The sequence below is a fragment of the Rhyacophila brunnea genome, unplaced genomic scaffold, assembly GCF_057557595.1.
Source record: "Rhyacophila brunnea isolate RB1 unplaced genomic scaffold, BYU_Rbru_1.0 scaffold_4, whole genome shotgun sequence".
NCBI classification, from domain to species: domain Eukaryota; kingdom Metazoa; phylum Arthropoda; class Insecta; order Trichoptera; family Rhyacophilidae; genus Rhyacophila; species Rhyacophila brunnea.
In genome coordinates this window covers 27,330,229-27,356,569 of record NW_028233068.1, presented here as the reverse complement: position 1 = coordinate 27,356,569, position 26,341 = coordinate 27,330,229, and the positions used below count along the sequence as shown (strand labels likewise).

Sequence of the window (26,341 nt, the reverse complement as noted above, 5' to 3'; positions counted from 1 at the left end):
GTTTTGTCGGGTTCGCGATATCTAGTTTACTTCCGTTGCCCGTCGACGTCATTGGTGACCAGAAACGACACGTGAAAATTTGCGAATAATTAGTCTAGATTTATATATCTAGTTATTGGACTCATGAAAGGATGACAATAATACTGACTACTGTACAAAAAAATGAGGTAGCATTTTGGCGCTGCCTAGGAGCGGCATTTTATCTAGGGACGTCACTGAGAAAGAGTATCTCAATATCAATCTTTAGGGGTCTTTAGGTACATATCAACTGAAAGTTTAGCGAAAATACGAGCCAACGCCCAATGACAGAAAAGTGGTGACAAAAGAGAGACATTCATCCAGCCGTGGATTGAGAGTGGATGAAACGATGACAATAATAATTATCTTATCTTATCGATATAGATTGAGCAAGTGACCAACACGTAAAAGAAGACTCTGGTTAGAAACCTCTTCGTGAGGCGGCCGAGATCCACATAGGATTGTAGAGCTATTATATATATATATTATACATATTCAGTTTAGAAACCTTGCCAAGTTTTAAATCAATATAAGAATTAGAAAAAAATGTATTTTTTCATCATCGGAAGTTTTAGTACCACCGAACTGGATCGATTACTGTTTTCATTATTAAATTTGACTGGCATTTTAGTACGCTACTGCATTAATGGAATCACTAAGAGAAAAATTGCATTAGTTAACAATAATAATTATATTATTGGATATAAAATAATATTTTTGTTTACAGTTCCAACTAATCTCAAACTATTCGACCCGCGGTAACCTTTGGATAAACTTATATTAAACATGGGCGCCAGTCGCCTTCGACCGGTGGCACGTGATGCCTTAACGAGACATTTTTTTGCCGTTGATTCGCGGTTCAATGACAACAATTTGTTATTAGTTATCAGTTCAATTCCTTATGATCTGTGACAGAATGTTGCATGCGAAATTAAAGGAAAATTTTGAGTTTTGTATCAAATCTTTCAAATCCTTATAATGTATGTCTTATACCTACACTACTAGATGCCAGTCGCCCTCGAACTGTGATATAATACGTTATGTGGCACTTTTATGTTAACGATTAATTGATTCATGTAAAATTCAATATGAATTAAATTTAATAATATAGGTACTTACTTACCTATATTTTGGCTGCGTGGCGTTAATTAAAATGTCACGTAAATAGGTACATATTAGGTAAGTACGTAAAATGAATGTGACAGTTTTGGACAGGTTACAATATTTCTACCTATTTGTATTTTGTTTATATATCTATATAGGACGCTAGGACCAACGTTCTCTTGAAGGCGTGCGCAGATGCGCGCGCATTTTAAATAAATGTTCGCGCAAATGTTTCCGATGCACCCAATGATTAATATCATTGGATGAACCTAATTTTTGTAGTATCCATATCGCCGTAACACAAAAATCGTGAAAAGTTGCGCACATATTTTTTTGTAAGAAATTTAGTGCTCAGATGCGTTTATCATTCGCACACCCAACTGAAACACTAGAGGGAGCGTTTCCGGGGACTTGGGCGACTATTAACATCGAACATAGGTACCTACTCAAAAAGATCCAACGAATGCCATGTAAAAACATAACAAAGACAAGAAGGTTTTTTAAATAAACCTATTAGACAATTAAAAAAGAACACACACAAAAAAGAAGTAACGCAAATCTTGTATAAATAAAGAATATCAAAAAACAAGAGTTTTTGAAAGAAAACTAGACTAAGGATAAACTCAGCAGAAGGGATCGTTTAATTTTACAACACAATGCACGGCATCACCCGATGTAAAAGGTCTTACAAATTGCTTTTTGTGAGTGTGTGACAGATGGAATTTTCCTTTAAGTAATGCAATTATTCATCTCATCATAAACGACTGCACAGAAATAGAAAAGTTAGGTCAGTAGACAGTGTCAAGCACCTTCAACCTCGTCGCAATATAATAAATAACATTGCTAAAATGTAATTAAAGACTTATCTGTTGGCAGATTTATTTAGATATTATAATAATCTGTTTTGAATGTACAAAATGCGTTTTAATGCATCCTTATCAACCATAATTATTTGCATGAATGCAGAAAATGTTCTGGTCTGTTTAATTTAAGTAAGTAATAATCCTATAACTAGGGATGTAAAAATATCGATACTTTTAAAACCAATAATTCGATACATTTATTCGATAATCGATAGGTACCTATCGAGATATTTTTTTTCGATGTGACAACTCTAATTAGAATATCGTTTACTAATGAGCAATGTTAAAATATTATTATTAATAGCAATAAAATACCTACTCTCATTTAAATATGTGATATCTACTTATACATAGATGAACTTACATCAGTACATCACTAATGATATGCAATCATTAAATCCAGATATTACTGGTAAAATACTTACTAACTTCCCTCACAATATTGCAAATAAAGCTATTTATTATATGACTGCTATAACTAGAACCTAAATGGAATATATGTATACATATATATGTACTTATGTAGAGGTTGTTATTCTTGATAAATATGAGAACTATTGATTCCTGTTTCTCTAGAAATTGTAAGGTACCTAATGATAATAATATTCTAGAATTCATAATTCGAGATTTTTCTCACCATACGCATAAGTCTTGTGTAATATGTATTTTCCCAGCTCGGAAAAACTTATAATGGTCTCGAGTCCGATTTTGAAGAAAAACTAAACAGGTCACAAATTTAGTTTAGAAATTCCGTAGTTACATTGTCAAATAATTAATTATTACTTTTCTTAATATATTTATCATTTTGATTCTGAAAGAAGGAATTTTTAGGTTTTCGAAAATTCACGACAATATCAAAAAATCAATTTTGATTCCTCGATAACCAAAAATATTCAATTTCTAAAACTCGAAATCTAAATCTAACTACTTCGATAAATAACATGTGTTTAGTGTGCATGCATTTTGAATGTAAAACTGGGGTGGTAAATAAAGCCTCTTTCTAGTAGGTAAGCTCTATATTCTGTGGTATTTTGCATGTTATTTGCTTGTATGATTCAATTCGCTTTTATTTTCATTCCAAGCATTATTTTGGAGATTAGTTAAACAACCACATTCTCTATGGCTCCACATGTTTTGAAATTACTGACACGGCAAAATAGTATGGAAGGCCAAGTACTTCTATTCTTCAATCATCAGATTAACCCCTGCATTTATGATTTTAACCATATTTCTAGTTGTATTTAAAGTTCTAGCGCGATGTGTCCAGCTTTACCTGTTATGTTAGGTACTTAATACATCTAGTGACGGAATTAAGACACACGTAATAAAAAAAAATACAATTTACCTAAAATACATTTAACATATCAATCAATGCATACGTAACAAAACTAAAGAAAATCATTGGTAACAGTTATTTTAATTCAAAGATAAACTTACACAAAGAGAAAAAAAAACTGTGAAAAATTGATAGTTAATTCACTGAACCGTTTTTTGGGTATTATTACTTTTTTTGATTACTTTTAATAATAAAATATAGTTTAATAAGCTATCTTGACTACAGCCATTTTTTCAATTATGAATTATGGCATTGGTATTTTATTTATATATTTTTTTTAGGAAATATAACATTTCATACATATAGTAGTTATTGATAATACCGCATCTACCGGCGCTACCCTGCCAAAAGTACATTACAATCATTGTTTTATAAAGAAAAGTAATTCATACCTACTATGTTGTGTCATCACACACATCACTCACTCATCAGTCATCACTCATCACTCATCAGCATTGATAATTATTAATTACTTTACATATTAGGTACCAACATACTTTTTAATTCATTGCAAAATATCGACTCCTCATAGAGTCTTCTGAAACCGCGTAAATACTTACGGTTGCAGTATAAAACCGCATTCACATATTAAGTACATATTAAATTAATATCGAATTTAGCTATAAGATTACAAACCAATACCTACACAATACATAATATTATAAACGAATATCTATCCAAATGACCTATGCAATGAGACTAAACTCTATTATTGCTCTAAATAATTCCCTTAGTCAATATTTTTGGTCTACAACCACTTTGTTCTAACTGTAGGTAACAGTAGTAACTAACTAATTTCCACGACGCATTAAAAATAAAATCATACGTAAAACATTTTCTACATAAATGTGGGTACCTGCTTAATATGTGAATTATTACAAAAGTATTTAAACTTAAATATTTCAAAACATCCGATATTACTATTTCCTTAATTGTTATAATACTAATATAATATGTTGCGAAATGAAGGGGCAAGGGTTAACGGTTAAAATTATTACCTACCATAATTCCATGTATGGTATGTATATGGGGAATATAGGACTACATATATTTATAAAATATAATAGTCATGATAACGACCTTCACAAAATGTGGTGGGACTTACGCCAGCTACAAACGTAACTGCATACTTGAGCGGATGCACATTTTTTGCACAAGTACCTATACATGACAGCCATAATATTATGCTATACTTACTCCACACAACACAATATACAGATCAACAATGTCAGTTTACGGTTAAACAATGTCGTCAAAAAACACAACTGGTTCAGACTTACGCAAGTATACAATAATAATAATATACAACCTGGGCCCCTCAGATGATGGTTACTTAAACCCTGACGGCTAAAAGTATTAAACATGTAACATGCTTTGCCTACTGATTCTCTGAATGCTGATTGTCCAAATTCGGCCTACGGCGCTATTTATATGGGGATCGCCGCCTACGCTGCTAGTGCGTGGTGCTTGCATATCCCGAAAAGTGTCAAACGAAGCACTCTTTTAAGCGGACTTTCAATTACCAAGGCCTACCGAACAACTTCTACGGACGCGCTCCCGGTCCTGGCCGGCATTCTCCCACTAGATCTGCACATACAGGTCAGCGGCGCGTCAACGATGCTCTTCAAAGGCGAGGAGGCCGTTGTTGGTGACTTTCAACTTGCCCCGCCTCCTCGGCTTGTTGCTGAAAAAGTGACATCGTTGAAGCGGACAATACGTCTCATGACGCTTGACGCGGCGTGGAAGACCTGGCAGCAACGGTGGGGTGAATCAACCAAGACATCGCCAATGTATGGCCACGTGATACGTTCGATTAAGACCGAGTGTGGTGCGTGGCGGGTTTTGGTTTGGAGGGATTAACTTCAATGTCCAAATTCGAAGGAAAATAAAATAAATTACGGAGCGCGGGTCACACGTCATTCCCGAAGCGCCGTTCGCGGCCGCGGGCTGACTGAAGCCACTCCGGCCCGCGCCGCGCTACTTCCGTGACTTTATTTTTTTGTTTTCGTAAAAATGTTATTTTCGTTTTTTCTAAGTCGTTTTCGAATCCGCCCGGGTGATCAAGACAAAAGCATGTTACATGCTAAAAATTATATCGCTTGTACAATCAAAAGACTTGCGCAATGCTGTGAATTATATATTAGGTATGCAGTTAAGTCTGTTGCTGGCTTTAGTAATTTTAGAAGTTCACCATCAAGTACAAATAACTACAAGAGAGATTTAAAATATATTTGATTGGATGATCCTTGAAATATGGTGTAAAGTAAAATCTCGTGGAACCCCTAACTGACATAATATAATATTATATTATAATCAGTTCGACAGGGGTCAACATGACAAGCATTCTCATTTTTCAACTAGCTTAGATAAATAAGTAGGTACTAGGTACGCTAGGTTACAAACATTGTGTTGTGAATATTGTTATAGGTTATATGTACTTATTATGAAATATTTTTTCACGTAAATATCTAACTAATATTTAGATAATATTTGAAAAAGCACCATTGGCTTTAATAGATCATGCGAAAATATTGATTCTTATACGCAATTACAAAAAGTCGTGCCTTTTTGATTTTTTTATAAATCCTCTATGGATGAGCTCGCATAATTGGTTGGAAATCACTGATCATCTACATAACAACTACAATCATATACAAATATAATGTCTACCTAGGTTCATACTTGTCAGAAAAAGACAAGTGTATTGGCACCCTACAACAAAACTTCAATGGATAAGGCAAACTGGTTAACCTACTTCTCATGTCTTTTCTCACACATATGACAAGAATGAGAAGTAATGAAAAATTAGTTTCTGAAATAATATTTAGGTAGGTATCAATGGACATACAGCAAAGCTGCACTAAACCTCGTTGGATCGACGAGCTTATTACAGTTTGGCGGAAGTACGTTGCAGAGCTGAACTGGGGACCGAGAAGAATGGAAGAAAGGAGCTAAGAATTGCTGATGGCGGTGATAGTAGTGGATTTATCGTGAATGGTGAGATGCCAAGTTTATGATAGTTTCTTAAACAGCTTATAAGGTGATTTGAGAGTTATGTAGGTATAGGTAAAATATATTGCATACATTTCCTTTCAATGAATATTTTTTGTATATACCTACTTATTATGAAACCGATAAGTTTACCAACATTATATACTATTACATAATGACAACTACCACTTTGGCATTAGAAGAGTATATAAAATAGATCATTATAATGTACCGAAGTATGCATTGTGAAATCTTACCTTTAATAGTAATATCTCAATAGTTGTTTTGCGGTTTCTTCAATAAAATGTTCTCCGGCAACAGTGTTTGATGTAGGTAGGTGATGAACAATGATTTTATATTATTCACTGCACAACATCAGACGTCGATGTTTCCAATCATTGAAATTGAAATTATTTTTATTTAGATCCAATATTGATGTTTTAATATTAATATAATACAGGCAATACGTATTAATTTACGTGTCCATTATAATCACATGTTTTTAAATACCGGCTGGTTACATTGGGTAGGTATATAAAAATAATGAAATATTAAACCAATTTAGTTTATTATTGACAACTTCGGATCATAGGTCAATTTAGTGCGTATTTTAATTTTAATTTTGTTTGCCATTCATTATTATTGAGTGACTTTTATTACTGGCACAAAAGTAAGTACAGGTGGTTGATAATATTATAGTTCTTTGGAAAGTAGGTAGGTACTTCGCTCTGTGAATTTTTACAGAGAAAACATGAAGTTTATCTTAGGTATTTGTTTAAAATCTTGTCACGTAAGGTATATATTTGTCAATGGGTTAACGACGTACAAAATTGACAAGCATGCGCACTGACATGGAGACAATAATTCATAAACTTGTATTTATTTCACTATGTTTAATAAATATTAAATGGAAAGTTTCAAACACCGGTACGCGGGGTAATAAGATACCGGCAAACACAAGACACAAACAGAAGTTTTATTTTTTTTATTGTTAAATGTTTTCCACTGTTTTTTTTTAATTAATATAATTTATTTTTCATAACAAATTAAATTGTATTCAGTAGGTAGTTATAAATTCACTCCAAGCTGTTTTAAATTTGGTGAACTGATTGATTGGCAAGTAGTATACAGGTCGGCGACTGATGTCGCAGTGGGAGAAATAATTCACAATTATGATTTTTCGTGTATTATTAATTAATTGACATAATAACCGCAGTATCGGAGATAACTTTTAGCAGCTACCGCTATGAACAACCACCAACACGTCCCCCACTACAGACATTCGGCGCCTACTGAAGAAATTTTCTAATCAGTTTTATTTTAAGGCGTCGCAGATGCGCACAACAATTCGGTCACTATCGACTAAAAAATCTACTTGATATTAAATTGAAGACACCTATCCTTGTAGGTTTTGTGTGATTATTTTTTCTGTGATTGATAATGGAATACCTACACCACTTAAATCAGGTACATTGACTTAATACAGCGGTAAGTAGAATGAGTACACACATACTTAGAAATTAATAGAAGTGACATAAAAATTAAATTAAGTAAGTACCTACTTATTATCCCCGTGCTAATTCATATTATTCGGCAACCTATAATAGTAACTTATATTGTAATCCCACAACTCCATATTATGATAAATGCACCGAAAACAGGGACGTATTTGATTCTTATTGGATTCATATTAGTACCTATGTGATGGGTTTCAAATTTTTGTTAATTAGTGAAGATATTGGTGTTCTGGATTATTGAATTACCTTCATAACTTTCATTGTCCATAGGTATTCAGAAAAAAAAATAACTTATCATTAATTTTATTATGTGACCCTGATTAAATTAATCTTAACCACCGACCGACCACATTTTAACTTTTTGTTCAATAGGTATTTCATATTAGGAGCTATAACCCAAGGCCCTCGAATAGATAGGAGTGCCGGAGCTGAAAACCGAATTTTGAAAACATAATTGAAAAATCTCAAGTCATACAAAGCAGCTGATACAAAGCTTTCAACAGTTCGATACTGTCAATAATATTATAATATGTAGGTAAGTATATACTATTATTGAAAACAATTGAAAAAATATTACGCAACTGGAAGAAATGCGCACAAATTTTTATATCAGAGCAGCATCAACCAAAACATTCGTGGTTGAAAGACATGCCATATCATACAGCAAACAAGCAAGAAGACCATTAAAAATGTTTAATTTAATATCGTGTAAAATACTGTTATAATAAGATTTTTGGGCGCATCAATAATATCCACTAGCCGGGCCCCTGGGTGTAGTTCGAGTATAAATACGGCAATGCATAAATTTATGCTTAATTAAGAATCGACGAGCCTTTCGCATAAAGTGTAACCATACTATAATATTTTAAACATATAGGTATCATAGCATTGTTGACTACGGTCTACCTGCACTACACTTTACAAGTCTACAATATGCTACGATAAGAATTATTATCAGACATTTTGGAAACCCTACTGCTAAAATGTTCACTACGTCTGTTTCGAAATCTTTCTCTTTGGTTGGCAACACTGTTCGATCACGCAGCAAACACATGAAGAACAAGTAGGGTGCTTGCCAAAGGAGCAACGCATAATTAACATACGAAATCACGTGAGAAAGAAAGAGAAAGAAATTGATTTATACATATCACGCCACTGCGCAGTGGTATGATACATCTTCTCTTCCCGCCAAAAAGTCGTGGAGTACTGCAGGAGTACTGTATGATACTGTTCCACAAGTAGACTTTCGTATTTTCATGTTCAGTATATTAGAAGTTTTAGTATATTAATATATGGATAGGGCGATGCTAAGTCGTTCAGCAACTTACAGGACACTGTACCGTAACCTGTGACAAAAAGTGGTAATTTGCGGTAGGTATGCTTGCGATGGATTTTGACTGAGCACCTAATGTTAGGCACGCTTTAAAACGTGTTGTGATCGTGAATGTCGAAAATCAAAGAGATTCAGTTCATCAATGTATCAAACTGCGTATTAGACGTTCTATTTGGATCGCTATCATGGATTCAACGATTCAACTGACTTGATCGAGATCCAGATTGAACGTTTAGGATAAGGCCACATAGGCAGGTGCCTTGCTTGGTGGCTACGTACTAGGTGACATCCTAGCGAACGAACGCACACTATTCTATCGCAATGGCCACACTGCACGCTTCGCGCCTCCTTACTTGATTATGAGTCACCTCGCGAGTCTCCTCGGAGAACAAGCGTGTTGGTTATTTATATGGTGTCACCTAGTGATTTTCCATTGTCATGGATTTTGCAAGATGGTGGATGCTTCTTCAGTATGACAAACGTCAAACACCGTATATGTTGAGGTTATGAATAATGACGCATGGGATGAATTAACATTATACGCCCAACAAATTCGAATTTGCGACTTTCGAAATTTTAAAATTAAATTATCTGTGAGAAGTAGCTTTCTGGTTATTTTTGAGAGTGACATATCGTTGTTGACTTGAGCACTACCAAATGTCAATGCCATTTCGGCTTTCGGGATTTCGACCATTCGGGATTTCGGCCTTTGGGATTTCGTCCGGCACCCAGTACCTAAGTAGTTTATCAATCAAACTACTGAAACATTTATACTTAGCAGATAACTTACTTAATATTTTGTTTGTAATTTCATACTATCTTAAAATACGCATTTATGCATAATAATATACATTTTTAAGCTTTATTATAATATTAAGTCGATAAAACGCTGAAATATAATGTAATTTTCATTCTAACATCTAACATTATTTTTAATATTTGTTGTAAATATAAATAAGTAACCATGAATAGACAATAAATTAATTGATTATGCACATCTTTAAGTTTTAGCGAGGCAAGAATTATTTTCTTTTAATAAACATCATAAGGCATAATAATTATTCTCAATCTATATTAAAAATGTGTCAAGCGCGAAATGTATAAGGTACAACTACTGAGAAGATAGAAGCATATTATACTGACTTGCTTATTTACTCCAACACATCGTAACGTACGTCTATTCTTTTGCGCATTTAATTCAACTGTGCGGCGTCAAATCCTCCCGGAGGCCAATTGGGTCGGCGTCCAATTGGGCCGGCGTCCGATTGTACCGGCGGCCAATTACCGGAGGCCAATCTGCGGAGGCCAGTTCGCGGTGCCAAATCGTCCTAGACCCTTAAGTCTGAAACTGCATGTACTAGCGATCCACTAAACTCAGAAGCCATTGAACTACTTGAACAGGTAACCCTCAACCAAAACTCCAATATCCAAATATTTCAATGTGTTATTACTAATTTCTTCTTCTACTTCTATAATGAAAATTAATTGCAAGTCAATTGTCATTTTCCAAGTTTTATTTTAAGGAACTAGAGATCAACGTGTTCAAGCAGGAAACGTGGCTGAAAGCATGGTAGTGGCAGCCTTACCGTATCCGGAAATTTGTACGTAAACAGTTCAACGTGGAACACTTATTCGTGCGCCGCAATACGTGAAACATGAGTTCGTGCAACATTTAATCAAATGACGAGTTCTTCGTTGAACATTTCACCGTGGAATACATTTCACCGTGGAATGCGTATTCTACAACATGTGGAGCTAGTTTGCTGTTCCAATTAGATTCAATACGAATTTTATGAGATGTCTTTATTGGTTTTAAATAATTTAATGTTAAAACTACATGAATAATATACTTATACGATGTGATTGTATTTATAATCTACTTACCTACCTATTTTTTAATGTGTTTTCCTTGTATTACAATGGTTTTATTACGTATTTTTAAGTGTTTTATTTAGACATTAATATTGTAAGTTACCGAAATAGCAATATTTTGTTAAATATTATAAATAAATAATATTATATTATATTTATAATTCCCTGTGTAATATATTAGTATTAGCTAGTATTAGTATATTAGTAAGTAATATTGCACTTTAATGGTATAAATTATCAACAGCTATTGGTCGTAATTGGTAAAATATTATATTAGGAGATTATCTTTATTATTAGAATATTATGGTTTCAAATGTTGTATTCAGATTCCTATAATCTTACCAAAACATTTGAATAAAAAAATATGTGAAAAATGTTCTCTTATTGTATTAATATGTACCTATATTTATATTTGTATATAAAACCAGATCAAATGTTTCTTATACATATAAATTTTGCGTGTGGACAATGGACTAGTTGATTTGAAACCTATATTAAGTAGGCATTATTGAAAATACAAAGATGGCAATACCTACCTACTTTAACTTTTACTATAGATAAATGCTGTTATTTAATTCATTTAGGATATTAATGATTTTTATAGATAAGTACGTAGTAGCGTAAAGACCCATTGGGTTGGGTGAATGGCTAACAAGTGACAACATTCTTTGTAAAAAGTTTATTTATTATTATAATTTCCATTCAATGGAGCCCAATGTATTGCGCTTTGGAGCAAAAATGTTAATTATTTAGCTAGTTCCAGTACAAGCGATTGTTTAATACCTTTCAGACTTGTTAATTGATAATTTTAACAATAATGATGCACTATAGATTTTTTTGTTGTTTTTAATACAAGTAAATAATTTGGACAAGACTAAAAAATAAAGCAATTTTTGAAAAATTTTAAGAACTTTTCAACACTTAACTTAGTACATATTAGACAATTTTGACATAGGCTTCAAATTCTTGGTCGATGGTGACTGGCTTCGAATATCTTATTACTCAGTTTTGTGGTATGACCTATATATATTTAAAATGCACTATTATGCAACTGTAACAAAAGTAACCTATAACGTAAGTGTATTAAACATTACATATTATTATTTATAAATCATATATGTGTGAATACTTAGTAAACAGAATACAGTATGTACCTAGTTGTTGATATGATGTATGTACCTATGTTGATAATTTATACCATTAAAGTGCAATATTACTTACTAATATACTAATACCAGCTAATACTTATATATTACACAGGGAATTATAAATATAATATGATACAAGGAAAACACATTAAAAAATAGGTAGGTGAGTAGATTATAAATACAATCACATCGTATAGGTATATTATTCATGTAGTTTCAACATTAAGTTATTTAAAACCAATAAAGACATCTCATAAAATTCGTATTGAATCTAATTGGAACAGCAAACTAGCTCCACATGTTGTAGAATACGCATTCCACGGTGAAATGTATTCCACGGTGAAATGTTCAACGAAGAACTCGTCATGTTTCACGTACTGCTGCGCACGCATAAGTGTCCCACGAAGAACTGCATACGTACAACTTACATGTAACCCAGCCTTACTGGTTGGGTTGAACAATGCGCGGGCATAGGTATTATTCTATAATATACACGGCACATTTAGGTATACCCCGTATTATCGCGGCCATAACAAGAAAACGCACATGTAAACACGTATTATCGTGCATATTGTTGCAAGATTGCATGGATCAAAAATTTCAGCAGCTTCTGAATTTTCTCGCAATAGTTGGAACTTGCATGGCGGATGCGCATGCGCAATAGTACGATAGTGGCGAACCTGCCAGAAACAATTCGAACGTATGAGAATGCGAAAAAGCATTTTTGACGCCTACCAATTTTCACAACCTGTCAAATAGCACTATACAATGATAACATCGCGTCTCGCTTACGCCTAAAGGCCCTAAAGTGCATAAAGAATGAGGCCACAGCCAGCACTTTTACGTGTAAACAGTTGTTATCGCGATAGTTTAAAATACACACTATTGTTGCCAGTAAATCTATGCAGCTATAAATACAGGCGCTATATTGTGAAATGCCGATTGCGCACATACTACCTACCACGGTTTACCAAAACACTTCAGATCATCAACACGCCTTCAAAGAAAAACAAAATAAAATTTTAAGTATGTATCTACAAAACCTTTTCAGGCCCATACTTATTAATCTATGGTCCGGAATGCTGTGGTGTACCTTTAAGAAACAAGATGAATTTGGACTTCTTTGAAAGGAAGATACTCAAATATCTTCGGAGCCGTCTGCGACGAAGATGGCACGTGGTATGAAAGGTAGGTAAGAACCTGGGTCTGTGGGTAGGTACTGACATACCCATGGACTTCCCGTCTTAAATGGGAAGTCAAATTTAATAAATATTAAAATACGCTGACGAGCAAACAATATAATATTAACCAGTGGTTTACAACTTTGTTCAATATTCTGAAGGAGTTAATTTTATTATGGATAAACATAGTTTCAAATTTAATAAATATTAAAATACGTCGATGAACACCAATATAATATTAACCAGTGGTTTCCAACTTTGTCAATATTCTGAAGGAGTTAATTTTATTGTGGATAAACATGGTTTCAAATTTAACAAAAAAATATTAAAATACGTTGATGAGCAAACAATATACTAAACCAGAGGTACGCCAAGTGGGACCCTAAATTTAATTGCCAATAATAATGATGTTTAATTTAAATAAAATTAACTTCACCGTTTGAAGTTAGAAATGAACTATAATTAAACCAGGGGTTCATTGAAAGTGACCATAACTTTTTGTAGTTTATGACTACCAAAATAATTGAGAAAACAGTGTTAATGTGTACTGGGTCTGTGGGTAGGTACTGACATACCCATGGACTTCCCGTCTTAAATGGGAAGTCAAATTTAATAAATATTAAAATACGTCGATGAACACCAATATAATATTAACCAGTGGTTTCCAACTTTGTCAATATTCTGAAGGAGTTAATTTTATTGTGGATAAACATAGTTTCAAATTTAACAAAAAATATTAAAATACGTTGATGAGCAAACAATATACTAAAATAGAGGTACTCCAAGTGGGACCCTAAATTTAATTGCCAATAATAATGATGTTTAATTTAAATAAAATTAACTTCACCGTTTGAAGTTAGAAATGAACTATGATTAAACCAGGGGTTCACTGAAAGTGACCATAACTTTTTGTAGTTTTTGACTACCAAAATAATTGAGAAAACAGTGTTAATGTGTACTTGTGTTCTGAATAAACAATAACTCGAAAAGTTCTGAGCGTTTTATTAAACTAAACACCACCAACTGAGCTACCCGAAACCCCCCTAGATATGTCAGTACCTATGCGTTGTACGATGATCGCCCTTACATATGTGAAAATGCGGCGACTCCGTTGGACAAGCCATCAAGGATAGAAAATGAAAGAAACTACGGAGACTTGCGCCAAAATATAGTTTATCCGGGGCACCACATACTCCTGTGGCCGGGCCTTAATTCGCAGTAGGTATGAATAATTTGTTTCTCACCCGCATAATGTTATTATTTTTGTTTATTAAAACTGACCCAAAATTCTCAAGGAAATAAAAATTAGTCCGATCTTCAAAGTGGGGTTAAACGAGATACACTCAAAATAATAATGTTATTTTTTACGAATGGATGGATGGTTTAGGTTTAGAGTTTATCAGTGATTGTAATAATTCTCACTTACTGTAATAAAATTAATTGCAATTTGACATTTATTAAACTAACTATCGCCGATAAAGTAGCAATAGTGGGTATGTACCTATCTATTAAAGTTTAAAAAACCTTGAAGATAGGTAGGTAGGTAGGTACCTACCTACCTTCTATCTTGCACTGCAAAATAAAACAATCTTTATCTTTTTCACTCATTAAATATTTGTAAATCATTCATTATTGGGTATGCTTGCAGGGCCGGATTAACGCTTAAGGGGGAAAAACTTATTAAAACTGATAGATTATAAATTTAATATATTATTATAACCCTACAAAATTTTGAATATTTTTCTTCTTTTTTTTTCAGATTTGACTAGGTACCATACATGCAAAATTGATATTGTTTGTGCCTAAACGCTATGGAAGCTTCTAATGATGGACTAATATACCTACTCTTCTAATATTCAGATTTGTGTAGATATGGTAAACATTTCTTCCGGTAGTATATTTTTAACTCTGCTTATTTATTTCATAAAATAAAAAAAACTTTGTTCTGAATTTATTTGTGAACTTTCATTCAATATAAAATTATTTTGAAAGGTGCCGTAAAAAATATTTTATTGTGACAACCAGTGTTGCCAATCGTACTATAATTATAGTATTTGTACTATAATTTTCGTCTGCGTACTATGTACGATATAAAACAGGTATAGTACGCCCAAAATACTATAATTTTGAGAAATCGGAAAAAAGGTTGCCAATAGAAGAAAAACAACGTCAAAATAATCCGTGAGAAGCAAAAAAAATAATCCCCATGCTAAAAGAAAGTGACGTTAGCCACAGGTTTGCAGTTTTCAAATGCATAATTCATAAAACGGCCGCTAGTTATAAACTACACAAAAAAACAGTACTATAAAAGATTGTTTGCAAACCTTTCTGCAAATATAGAGACTCATTTTACAATCCCTCACTTCTATACTACTGTGAAGCGCAATGGGTATCTCGTAAAAAATGGAATAAAAAGGTCAAATTAATCATAATGTTGAAATTTGAGACAAATTTGTTTAGGAACGATAATTTTGTTGTTAAACTTGTCTATTTGGTTGAAATTTGAAAAAAAAAGAGTGAATAAATCAATCCAAGGACCACTAATGCATTCACTGATTTAAAACGACAAAAGTGAAGGCATTCTTAACAAATTGAAGCTTAGGAAATCAAAATGACAAAAAAAAAAGTTCGGCATGTGTCCACTTTTAAATGATTTCTACGCCAGATATATTAAAGCAAATAAAAATCTATCTTTCTTTCTTTTCTTGGTTAGTTTGCTAATGCACTTTCTTGGTTAGTTTCTTCTTGGTTAGTTTGCTAATGCACTTTTCACATTATTTTATTAATAGCAAAAAAAGTCGCCTGCGGCGCTTCTTTATTTCAGAGCTATTAAATATTTTGAATATGTGGTTGAAAAATCCTGACCCGGGGGGTCCGCTTCAGGATGTGGGGTCCATGATAGAATCCATTTGTCAATGAACGAAGATGAATTTGGATTGATTACTATTGAAATTGATTGTGCTAATAATCAAGCATATTCGTCAAAAAATAATGTAATATAAGTAGTAAAACAGTGTTTATTTTTTTTTTCATTTTTGTATGTTTAAGTAGGTACATTGTTGACTATTTAAAAAGGTGTCTGTATTATTACATGAAATAAGGGGGGGAGGCGTCTAGATGAGATTTTTTAAAAGGGAGTAGTAGTAACCTAAAGTTTGGAAACCACTGACTTAACATTTGAATTTTGTCTAAAAAAAACAAGACGTTCATTACCTACCCTTCCTGGATATTTTGTCTAAAAAAAACAAGACGTTAATTACCCCACGTATGCAGAAAATTATTAGTCATTCAACGCGTACTATATTTTTTGCCGAAATACTATAATTTTGAAGTCACTGTACTATAATTCCACTTTCAAAATATGGCAACACTGGTGACAACACTTACGGTCAAACTGAAACAAGGTTTGGCGGCCATATTGAAATATTGCCCAGGAAGCGGGTGTCAAATTTTTCGCCGATATTTTCAGGAAACTTGGAAAAAGTATGTAAATGACTGTTTGGAAATTATTAATATTGTAATTGGTATCCTTTGCATGAGATTTTTGTAGTTTAGTTCTTTAATATTGATTTTAATGATTACCCACTCTGTCAACATCAGTAGATTTACAAGGTTTTACATTTCCATTATTATGCTTAAATCCTTTTACACTAAGTAATGTTGAAATAGTTGAACAGATATTTTCACTCTTATTCAGCTGCTCATGTTTTCGATTGATTACATAGGTATTCCGTTACAAATAAATCGATCGGAATTCTTCCGTAACCTAACAATTTTCCATCATTGTTACATTTCTGGATTATCGATCGGATCGATGCAAGTAGTTAAACTACGTCACTGCATTTGAATTCCCATAAGCGATATGTATTGTCATTAAAAACACAAATATGATAGTAACCGGAATAATTACAAATGTTCCAGAAAGTGCGACACATAGGATTTGAGGTCAGCAAGGTTGAACCTATTTTACTATTCACCAGATTAATAACATTAAGCCTATCCTTTAATGGTCTTACAAGGAATGAGAGATAATATAATATGTCAATGCATACCTCCTGTATGTAGGTTTGTTTCCTGTATGTTTCTTAGATTTATTTATGCCTTTTTATATTGGGTCTAAATTCTGTTGTTGATCTCGGTGGCCACCTCGCAAAAAGGTTTCAACAGCTGATATTTTTATAAGGAATGGTGGTACATGTCAGTTTACAGGAAGCCAGGCAGCACTAAATTTATAGCCGATTTTGGCAAAATTCAAAAATGAAAACCTAACCTAACAAATAATCCAGTATATCGGCTATTTTAAAAAATTGTTTGCCGCTGACTTTCGGATAGTTTAGAATTGAATAGACGATATGGACACCATGCGGCACTTCCAAGAATCTCGGAATCTTTTTGCGTCTTTCCAGGTCATACCAGCATTCCGTAGTTACGCCATATAAACCCTGCGGGTGGTACTCAACGACGTTAAATTACTGATAATTAATTGCATTTTTTTGGTATAGCACAAAAAATGGCCCGCGGAGCAAGAGGAGGTCGCGGTCGTAGAGGAGGAAGTGGCCGGGGCGGACCTTACGGAGGCCCCCGACTCTCATTGAGACCACCATTCGACCTGGCATTGGCTGAGCTTGCTTTCCCAAGATGTAAACCTCATCCTGACGACACTGCGTTTACTCAGGTATAATTATTATTGATGTTATCAGCCCTGACAACGAATATGATTTCAATAATAAATTCAACAACATACGATAAAGTTTTTCTGGGCTGATCACATCATCCTGAGGGGTTTAGACCAATAAGGCAAGAGATAGATACTACCAGACAGGAAAACTACATGCTTTACCAATATTTCCCGCAATTATTGATTGATTTCGTTTTCAATATGATTGACTATACACATAAGAAGTTTTTACTCATATTATGGACTTCTTTGGCATCATTAAGCGATAAACTAGTATGCGGCAAGTTTAATGTGAAGCGTGGCCGTTTCTAGAACTACAAAACTGGCATAGATAGCCATAGATGGCATGGATGGCATAGCAGCGCCCATGACACTTCAACATATCATTTTCGCACTGTATATATGTATCTGCTAAAGTTAATAGCTAATAACCGATGTCTATTTAAGAAAAAACATGATGTTTTAGGCACTACTTAAACGCCACACGGAATTGTGTCCGAGCCCCGCTGATCAAGCAGCCGTTTTAAACCTGGTGACTAAGATTGAAAAGGTTGTTGAGAATCTTGCCGTGGTTCCTGGAGACTTTGCTGCATTCGTAAGTAGACAACTGTTGTAACTTTCAAAATTACTTTGAACTTGATATAGTAGTCCATTGCTGTGATTTATTGTCACTATTATAAACTCCTATTACAATTCTTACACCAAGTAATTATGAGTAATCTAACGGTTAGCATGGAAATTTACTCTCATTATCTGATATATAGTGCATGCTCGATGAGATATGAGGCGTCTAACTACAAAAAGCGACAAGTCCACAATTCAATATATTCGGGAAACAACGTTTTTATGTTTCAAGCTTCAATTATTTGTTTTAACGTGAGATTATTTTTTCCGTTGTATTCTATGTCGAAATTAGAACCAAATGGCAATTTGTTTCAGCCGATAAACTCTTAAATGTAATAAATTTAGGCAAAATAAAATTGGACGAAGCGCTATTTGTATCTCACTTTTTAATTTACTCCGCATAAGGCACATATTTCCGTGGCACTGTCATGAGTTTACCAGATGCTACAGCATGGGAGACGCCCTTTTCAATATTGAACGTTCTCTTATTGGTTGACTTAAACACGCGCGAAATCAACCAAGCTTTAAATAATATGAAACACGGACTTGGCGCTTTTTGTAATAAATCGAGACTTAAAATATTTTTTTTCGTAGTGTTATGTCGCGTTTTGGAATTTATAGATCAATACATATTGTGTAAAATTATACAAAGAATACGGTTCGGTGACAAAACAGAACACGACAAAACAGAACAACGATAAATATAACTATGACATTTCAGGAAAAATATAAATTTAATATTGAAATTATCCTATCTCTATTATGTTGATGGATTTTTAATAGCAGAGATTTTTAATACGCCATAATAAATCAAATTATATACCTAATTTCTGCATTACTAATCGCTAGAAAGCCCCAAATAAACTTAACTCGGTGTTGCCGGCAAGCTTAGGATAGGTTCGGGTCGAAATCTCGAATGCTGAAATCCCGAATGGCCGAAATCCCGAATGGCTGAAATCCCGAAAGCCTAAATCCCGAATGCTGAAATCCCGATTGACCGGGATCCCGAAGGCCAAAATCCCGAAAAATAATTAAGGCCATGCATTAGTTGAGGCACGGTCTAAAAAGATCGTTGCTAGGCGATGTGCGGACTGCGGGTCGCGGGTGCAAATGACACCTGTCAAACGAAATATTATTTTTCATATAAATCCAACATACGTTCATTTTATGTTCTGTTTATTGTTCTATTAGTAACAATAATAATATATTCATTGACATGTTTTCTTTTTAAAGTAAATGGGTAACGTTTTTAGTCATCTTTACACGATTTTAGAATTAATTGACCCGTCGCCATCACGCAGCAAAGTGACGTGCTTCTGGCTCGAGATTCTCTCAGTGAATGGCAGCGAGTCCAAAATTTTGTCGCGCCTACAGTTGGAAATTATTTGGCGTTTCACTGATGCGTCACCTTAAGAGAGATAAAAAAATGCTTTTTTGTCTCCCGTAAAAAATTGCGCAATCGTAACTCTTATCTTGAATTGCGCAAATTTTACAAAATGTATGATTTTTTTGTCTCTTGTAAAATATGCGCAATTCAAAATACGTGTTAAGGTTGCGCAATTTTTCACAGGAGACAAAAACCCATTTTTTCTACAAAAAAAATATTTTTTTTTGTTTCCCTTGTAAAATTTGCGCAATTCAAAATAAGTGTTTCGGTTGCGCAATTTTTTCAGGAGAGACAAAAAACCATTTGCCTATACCTCAGTTGAGGCATGGTCTAAAAAGATCGTGGCTAGGCGATGCGCGGATTGTAGGTCGCGGGTGCAAATGACGCATGTCGAACGAAATATAATTTGTCATATAAATCCAACATGCGTCCATTTAATGTTCTGTTTATTGTTCTATTAGTAACAATAATAATATATTCATTGACATGTTTTCTTTTTAAAGTAAATTTGTAACGTTTTTAGTCATCTTACACATATTATACACAATTTAAGAATTAATACCCCCGTCGCCATCATGAAACAAATTGACGTATTGACACCTCGACGTTCGCTCTCAGACTGCCAGCGAGTCCAAAATTTCATCGCGCCTATAGTTGAAAATTATTTGCCGTTTCACTGATGTATCGCCTTAAGGGATTCTTTATGAAATGGTTGTGAGTCAGCACTGCTTTCAACATGACAGCGCCACATCTTAAGTAACAATCACTTGTCTTTATTGCGCTCGATATTCGGTACGGGAGGTGAATTGTCTTTCTTTGGAAGCATTTATAAAATATACATCAGTGTATATACCAACAAAACACTTGAAAGACAACATTCAATCTGTCATAATAGCGTCTGTACACGTGCATGGAATTACTGTGCAGATCGAAAATAATCTTGCGCGCTGAATTCAGAACCGTCCAAACTTGTTTGATTCATGCATGCAATCTTGCCAACTGCAGAATAATACATGTTTCCCCATACATTTTCTTATTGTGCACAGTAAATCTATGCACAGTAAATCTATGCACGTGTAAACGGGGTATAAATGCCATTGATCGCAAAAAGTATTTTTTTAAAAGTAAAATTTTGTCTTTAATGATTGGCTGTCAACCAAGGTCAGAAGAACGATACTTTGTTCCATGTATAATAAAATAGACATTGATCAAACTTTCAGATAATCTTAAAAAATATACACTCATAAAATGTGTATTTATGTTATACATAATTATGTTCTGTAATAACATTTGGTGTATAATCTATTTTTACAGCAATTACTTATGGTACGGCATGTGGGCGCCTTCAAACAAGGTACAATGGTAAAAGGAGACAACTGCGCAGATCTGGTCTTTGTTCTGAAGACATTACCCACCAAGGAAGCTGTGGAGGGCCTGGCCAGTAAGGTATTCATACTTTGATATTATAGTCTTCATCTCGACACAGCAATAATTTAATATTAATTGTAGATAATTAACTGAGTATAAATGTTGTTTTATAATACTGATACCATCAAATGCCTCCCAAGTTAGGAACTTGACCACAAACTATCTAAGTTTTTACGTATATGTATGTCTTCTGTGTAATTTTACAAAATGCTTCAACAAATTGTTTTTCATGCTGCGCAGGTCACAGAGGAGTTAAAGGTCCTACTGAAATCAGATGCGGCGTATAAACCGGAGCAAGTGAAGACCACCACAAACGAGCGAGGCTTCTGTATCAATCACGCGGATGCCACAGTTCGAGTTCTCGTCGCCACCATTAACCCCAACTTGAGGAAATTGAAACCTGAAGTAAGTTGTTGCCGAATGGAATTTATTTAAATCCTCGAGATATGAGAGATGGCAAATTTTATGAGCATATTTTTTCCCTTCCAGGTGCATTTGCCTTATGAGATTCTACGAGGTCACATGGTGTCTATTGGCCACACTATGTGGTTCGAGGAAAACGCCCATCATTCTTCGATAAAGGTAATTTTATATTGACAATTTATATTATTGTTCATGTATGCCTAGTAAAAAAAAAATTGTGTGTGAGTCGCGTTAGTCGCTGAATATAAGGAATATATTTACTTTGTCGAAGAGGTCCAAATCAAACATCGCTCATTTATATTAATAAGTACAGTAATCGACAAATAACGTATTACAATAAATTGTACACAATATTATAGCATAACAGAAAGTATAACTCGCCGCATTGGAGGAGTTTATTATCCGTTGCGCTTTTTGTTATGCTCAGATTTTGCACACATTGCACATTTGCACACATTCCACAAATTTGCGCTATTCCACCCTAAGAAGATTCACTTCATAAACGTTATGAAGATGTCTATTTACTTATGTTGAATATGTTATTTATCTATTTTAAGGTATTGGTTCGTTTGCTGAAGGACTTATGCGCTCGACATTCGGGTCTGTCACCCGTCAAGCCATGGCTACTTGACACTTTGGCTCACCACGCCATCATGAATAATCCCACCAGACAAGCGCTTCCGCTGAACGTTGCTTTTAGGTTTGTTAATCATATTACAGTGATGTTGGGAGTAAGTTTCTTCTTTCAGACACTTGGACGAAGCATTGACACTTTTTGACCTATACTTCGATGCGATGCCATTGTCAATACATGCTTTCGATACAACGCCGCAATCATTTCTATATGTACGTCGCTATTCTTGTATTCTTGTAGCAGGTGTTGTACATAACATTTATGGTATGTAATTAACTCTACCTGCATTGCAATAAAAGGGTGATTTTCTTAGATGTCCTAAATGTGCTCACTTTGATCGATTTTCAGACGTGTGCTACAGCTGTTGTCATCGGGATTATATTTGCCCGGGTCGACTGGAGCACCTGCTCCAGTGAGAGGGCCCCGCGGACCGACACACGCCGTACTCACTCCTGCTCAGCTCGACAAGGCCACCATGACAGCCCAGACACTGCTCAGGGTTTTAGCCAGAGGGGGCTACGCCTACGTACTGGGACTGCAGGAATTCGAAGATGGTAAACCCACAATATTTTGGCCTAAACAATACTGCCCTGAGTATTGGCATTAATGACGTTCAGGCCATCCAAGTGTTTATAGGCGTTGGCGAACCTTTTTACATACGCATGCCAAAATTTCCCAAATGTTATTTTTCGACTGTGACATGCCGAGCAGTTTTTCATGGGGGGAAAAAATAAAACAGTAGTTTTTAAGAATGTTGTTAAAAAAGTTTAAAAATTACAATTGAGTTCTTGAGATTCTATTTTCACTGTGTTTCTAGCCGAAGTTGAATAATTTTTTCCTTGTTTTCAAAATTTTCAAAGAGATCGTGGAAGCATTTTATCTTCGCTTCTTTCATATTATTATGTTCCCCACGCGACCGTTTCCTATGTTTCCGACACTATTAAAATGCAATAGTTGTATTTGACAAGCACAGAGTAATGTATCTCAAAATTTGTACTTCTCTGTACTGACTAAATCTGGAGAAAAAAAATTGTAATCTGATTTCACAACCCAAGTAGGCTGCTACAAAACGTCTACAAAATGCAGACGATATTCAGCATGATAGTCTTTTGTATTTTTAATTGTTTACGCTGCTTGTCATGGCTAGTCTCTTCAAGCTGTCATTTCTTCCGCCCTCCCTAAAAATATACCTATGTCTTTTAAAAATGTGCTACTCATATTTAACTCTCCTGTGTCAAAAGTTTGCTTACCAACTTTTGTGGTTTGATTCAAGGTACTAATGATACATTGTTACGTTGATTCAATATTATCGAATTTTAAAAAGTTGCGTTTATCGAAATTTGGTAGGGTACAGGTGGCTGAATTGGTAAAGCACATTGACTGGAATCCAATGTATGCAGGGTCGTGTCCTATCTGGTAACCATATTTTTTTCAAGATTTTTATTAATACATAGATGTTTCTTAGGTGTTTCCAAGTCATGTATGGATAACATAATTTTGAAGACGGTGAATAATGCAGAAATTAATTTAATATAGATGATTAAATAGTGTTCAATTTATTATTGTAAGCGTTGCAATAACAGTTACCTTTGAAGGGCGTCAATATAGATGAACATGCGTAACGTGTATTTAAACTCAATGTTTAGTGCTCACAATGCCGCAAGTAGCTCAGGATTATTATTGTTCAGTTCTTTTACTTGTATTTCATGATTATTTCTCAATTATATATTTATAATTTTTCATACATTTCTCCAGGCAAAGACATATCGTGCGAGATCACCATTTGGGATGGCGTAGTGGTCTCACCACTAGCTCCTGCGTATGAAGCACAAGAAAAGAATTCCACTGACGGAGATGACAGCTTTTATGCCGCTATGGATGAAACGGAGAGCGACGGCATCGCTATTGGGGACCACCCATAAAAAACATCACCGAGGAATCCCTCTTTTTCGTTCTTTTTTTAAAATCTGAGATGATGGTGTAAAAACATTTTAGCTGTGATCTCTTATAATATGGTGTCACTCTCATACTATGCAAATCATTAAAAAAATAACATTTGATCAATTCATAAGGCTTCGGCCACATAGGCAGGTGCTTAGCTTGTCCTGAGCTAGATGCTATGCTTGTCTACTAAAAACACTACTGCCACATTGCGGGCTACGTGCTTAGGTACAAATTCATGCAGTGTGGCCATTACGATAGAACAGTGTGCGTTCGTTCACTAGGATATGTCACCTAGCACGTAGCTACCAAGCAAGGCACCTGCTTATGTGGCCGAAGCCTAATGGATATCTTTCTTCACTAGTTAACTGTTAACATAACAGTTATACGGATAGCATTAAAATTTTCTTTCTATACAACATAATGATAATTGATTATTGCATTACATACAAAGATGTACAATTATTGTCATGCCCTATGCCCAATGTTCAGTATCAGTAACATCAATCAATGATCAGGAAAGTGTTTATTGATTGAATCAAATTCAAAAATGGGTTTTCAAGTTTTTTTTTTGTCGAAAAGAAGGAAACAGAATGACAACAATATACAATTAACACGTTATATGTATTTGTGTTCTATCCGAAACTTTAAATACACAGTAAATTCATGATAAAAAATGTCCGCATAATTTTATACTTATTTAGTGGATAACTAAGATTTAAGATTATAATTTAATAATTATTGTCATGTATACATATTTCTTATGCATGGTTAATAAAAAAAATTAAATCTAACATTTATGAATTTTTTCCCCTCGAATTTTCTTATATGACAGCCGTGGCGAACATAATATTGCATGAATGGAAATTTTGCCGCCACGAAAGAATTATAGAATTTTCAATGGTTCCGATAATACGTAGCACCTGGCAAAGGTTGGAAATCGACTTGGATTCTGTATGGATAATTTTTTTTAATGAAAAAACTGAGGAACAATTAAAAAAAATTCAGGAGGAAAGTTAAAAAACAGCTCTAATCCTGGATTTTTGATGGAAAGTTGTTTTAGAGAGAAAGCAGTGTTGTGGATTTCATTTTGGGAAAGGGTTTAACCCGGCCGCCGCGTCAGTTTCAATATGAAAGGGGCTCTCTCTGCGGTACCATTTTTCTAAATGCTATGCTTCGCTATATTATGATAAATACGGCAATTAAAAATAGCTGGTATTACTGTTATCATGTCTAGATACATAAGGTTCGAAGTGCCACACTAAAAAATAGAATCGATTGTTGAATTTAGCTGTGAATACTTGAATAAAATTGGCCATAGTCCCTTGTACTGAAAAAATACGCAGCCATGTTTGTGACGTAAAAACGCGTCATTGAGATTGTGCGCCTATGAAAAGAAATAAATCACTGACACTAATTTTATTTTAGTCATGTTAGAAACACTTAAAAATGCCGTTAAAAATATTGAAAATAATAGCTTTTATTGTGTCGCATATTATTACAAGTTTTATGGGTCGCGTAAAGTTGAGTCCACAGTGGTTGAAATATTGTAATAATTTCTTATGATATTTTTTTAGTGTAATTTGGATTTTTACTAGATTAAACTTTTCAGTTTTATTGAGCATTGTGTTATGTTAGTGATTGTCGTTTTATGTTTTATAAAAAAAAACATTTATTGCGTGAGGTTTTAAAATTTTATAAACATTAAATTGCATACAAAGATAATATGTAATATAGTTGAAAAGTCAATATTCCATGATTTACATTTTATATTATGTTGTATACCCGTGTGTTTTTTTTTATACTTACGTTTATTTATACGTTTTATATATTCCTTCATAGTAGTTCGTAATTTATTGGTAA

The 26,341-nt window shown here is 34.1% G+C and overlaps 1 protein-coding gene across 1 annotated transcript; it reads left to right on the top strand.

Annotated features, from left to right (window-relative positions):
• Positions 1 to 16,759: 16,759 nt before the first annotated feature.
• Positions 16,760 to 25,270, top strand: LOC147067184 (interleukin enhancer-binding factor 2 homolog). Its single transcript, XM_085955060.1, has 9 exons — positions 16,760 to 16,846; positions 17,866 to 18,038; positions 18,508 to 18,636; positions 21,367 to 21,498; positions 21,721 to 21,885; positions 21,970 to 22,062; positions 22,461 to 22,603; positions 22,886 to 23,091; positions 24,293 to 25,270. The coding sequence occupies exons 2-9, from the start codon at positions 17,874 to 17,876 to the stop codon at positions 24,457 to 24,459; spliced, it is 1,200 nt and encodes a 399-aa protein (XP_085811186.1). The 5' UTR covers positions 16,760 to 16,846; positions 17,866 to 17,873; the 3' UTR covers positions 24,460 to 25,270.
• Positions 25,271 to 26,341: the final 1,071 nt, after the last annotated feature.

Excerpts from the sequence above, each read along its gene's own strand:
- LOC147067184 (XM_085955060.1), top strand. The coding sequence starts at position 17,874 with ATGGCCCGCGGAGCAAGAGGAGGTCGCGGTCGTAGAGGAGGAAGTGGC. Across the intron at positions 22,063-22,460 it reads CCCATCATTCTTCGATAAAG|GTATTGGTTCGTTTGCTGAA; the intron begins GTAATTTTATAT and ends ATCTATTTTAAG. Across the intron at positions 22,604-22,885 it reads CCGCTGAACGTTGCTTTTAG|ACGTGTGCTACAGCTGTTGT; the intron begins GTTTGTTAATCA and ends ATCGATTTTCAG.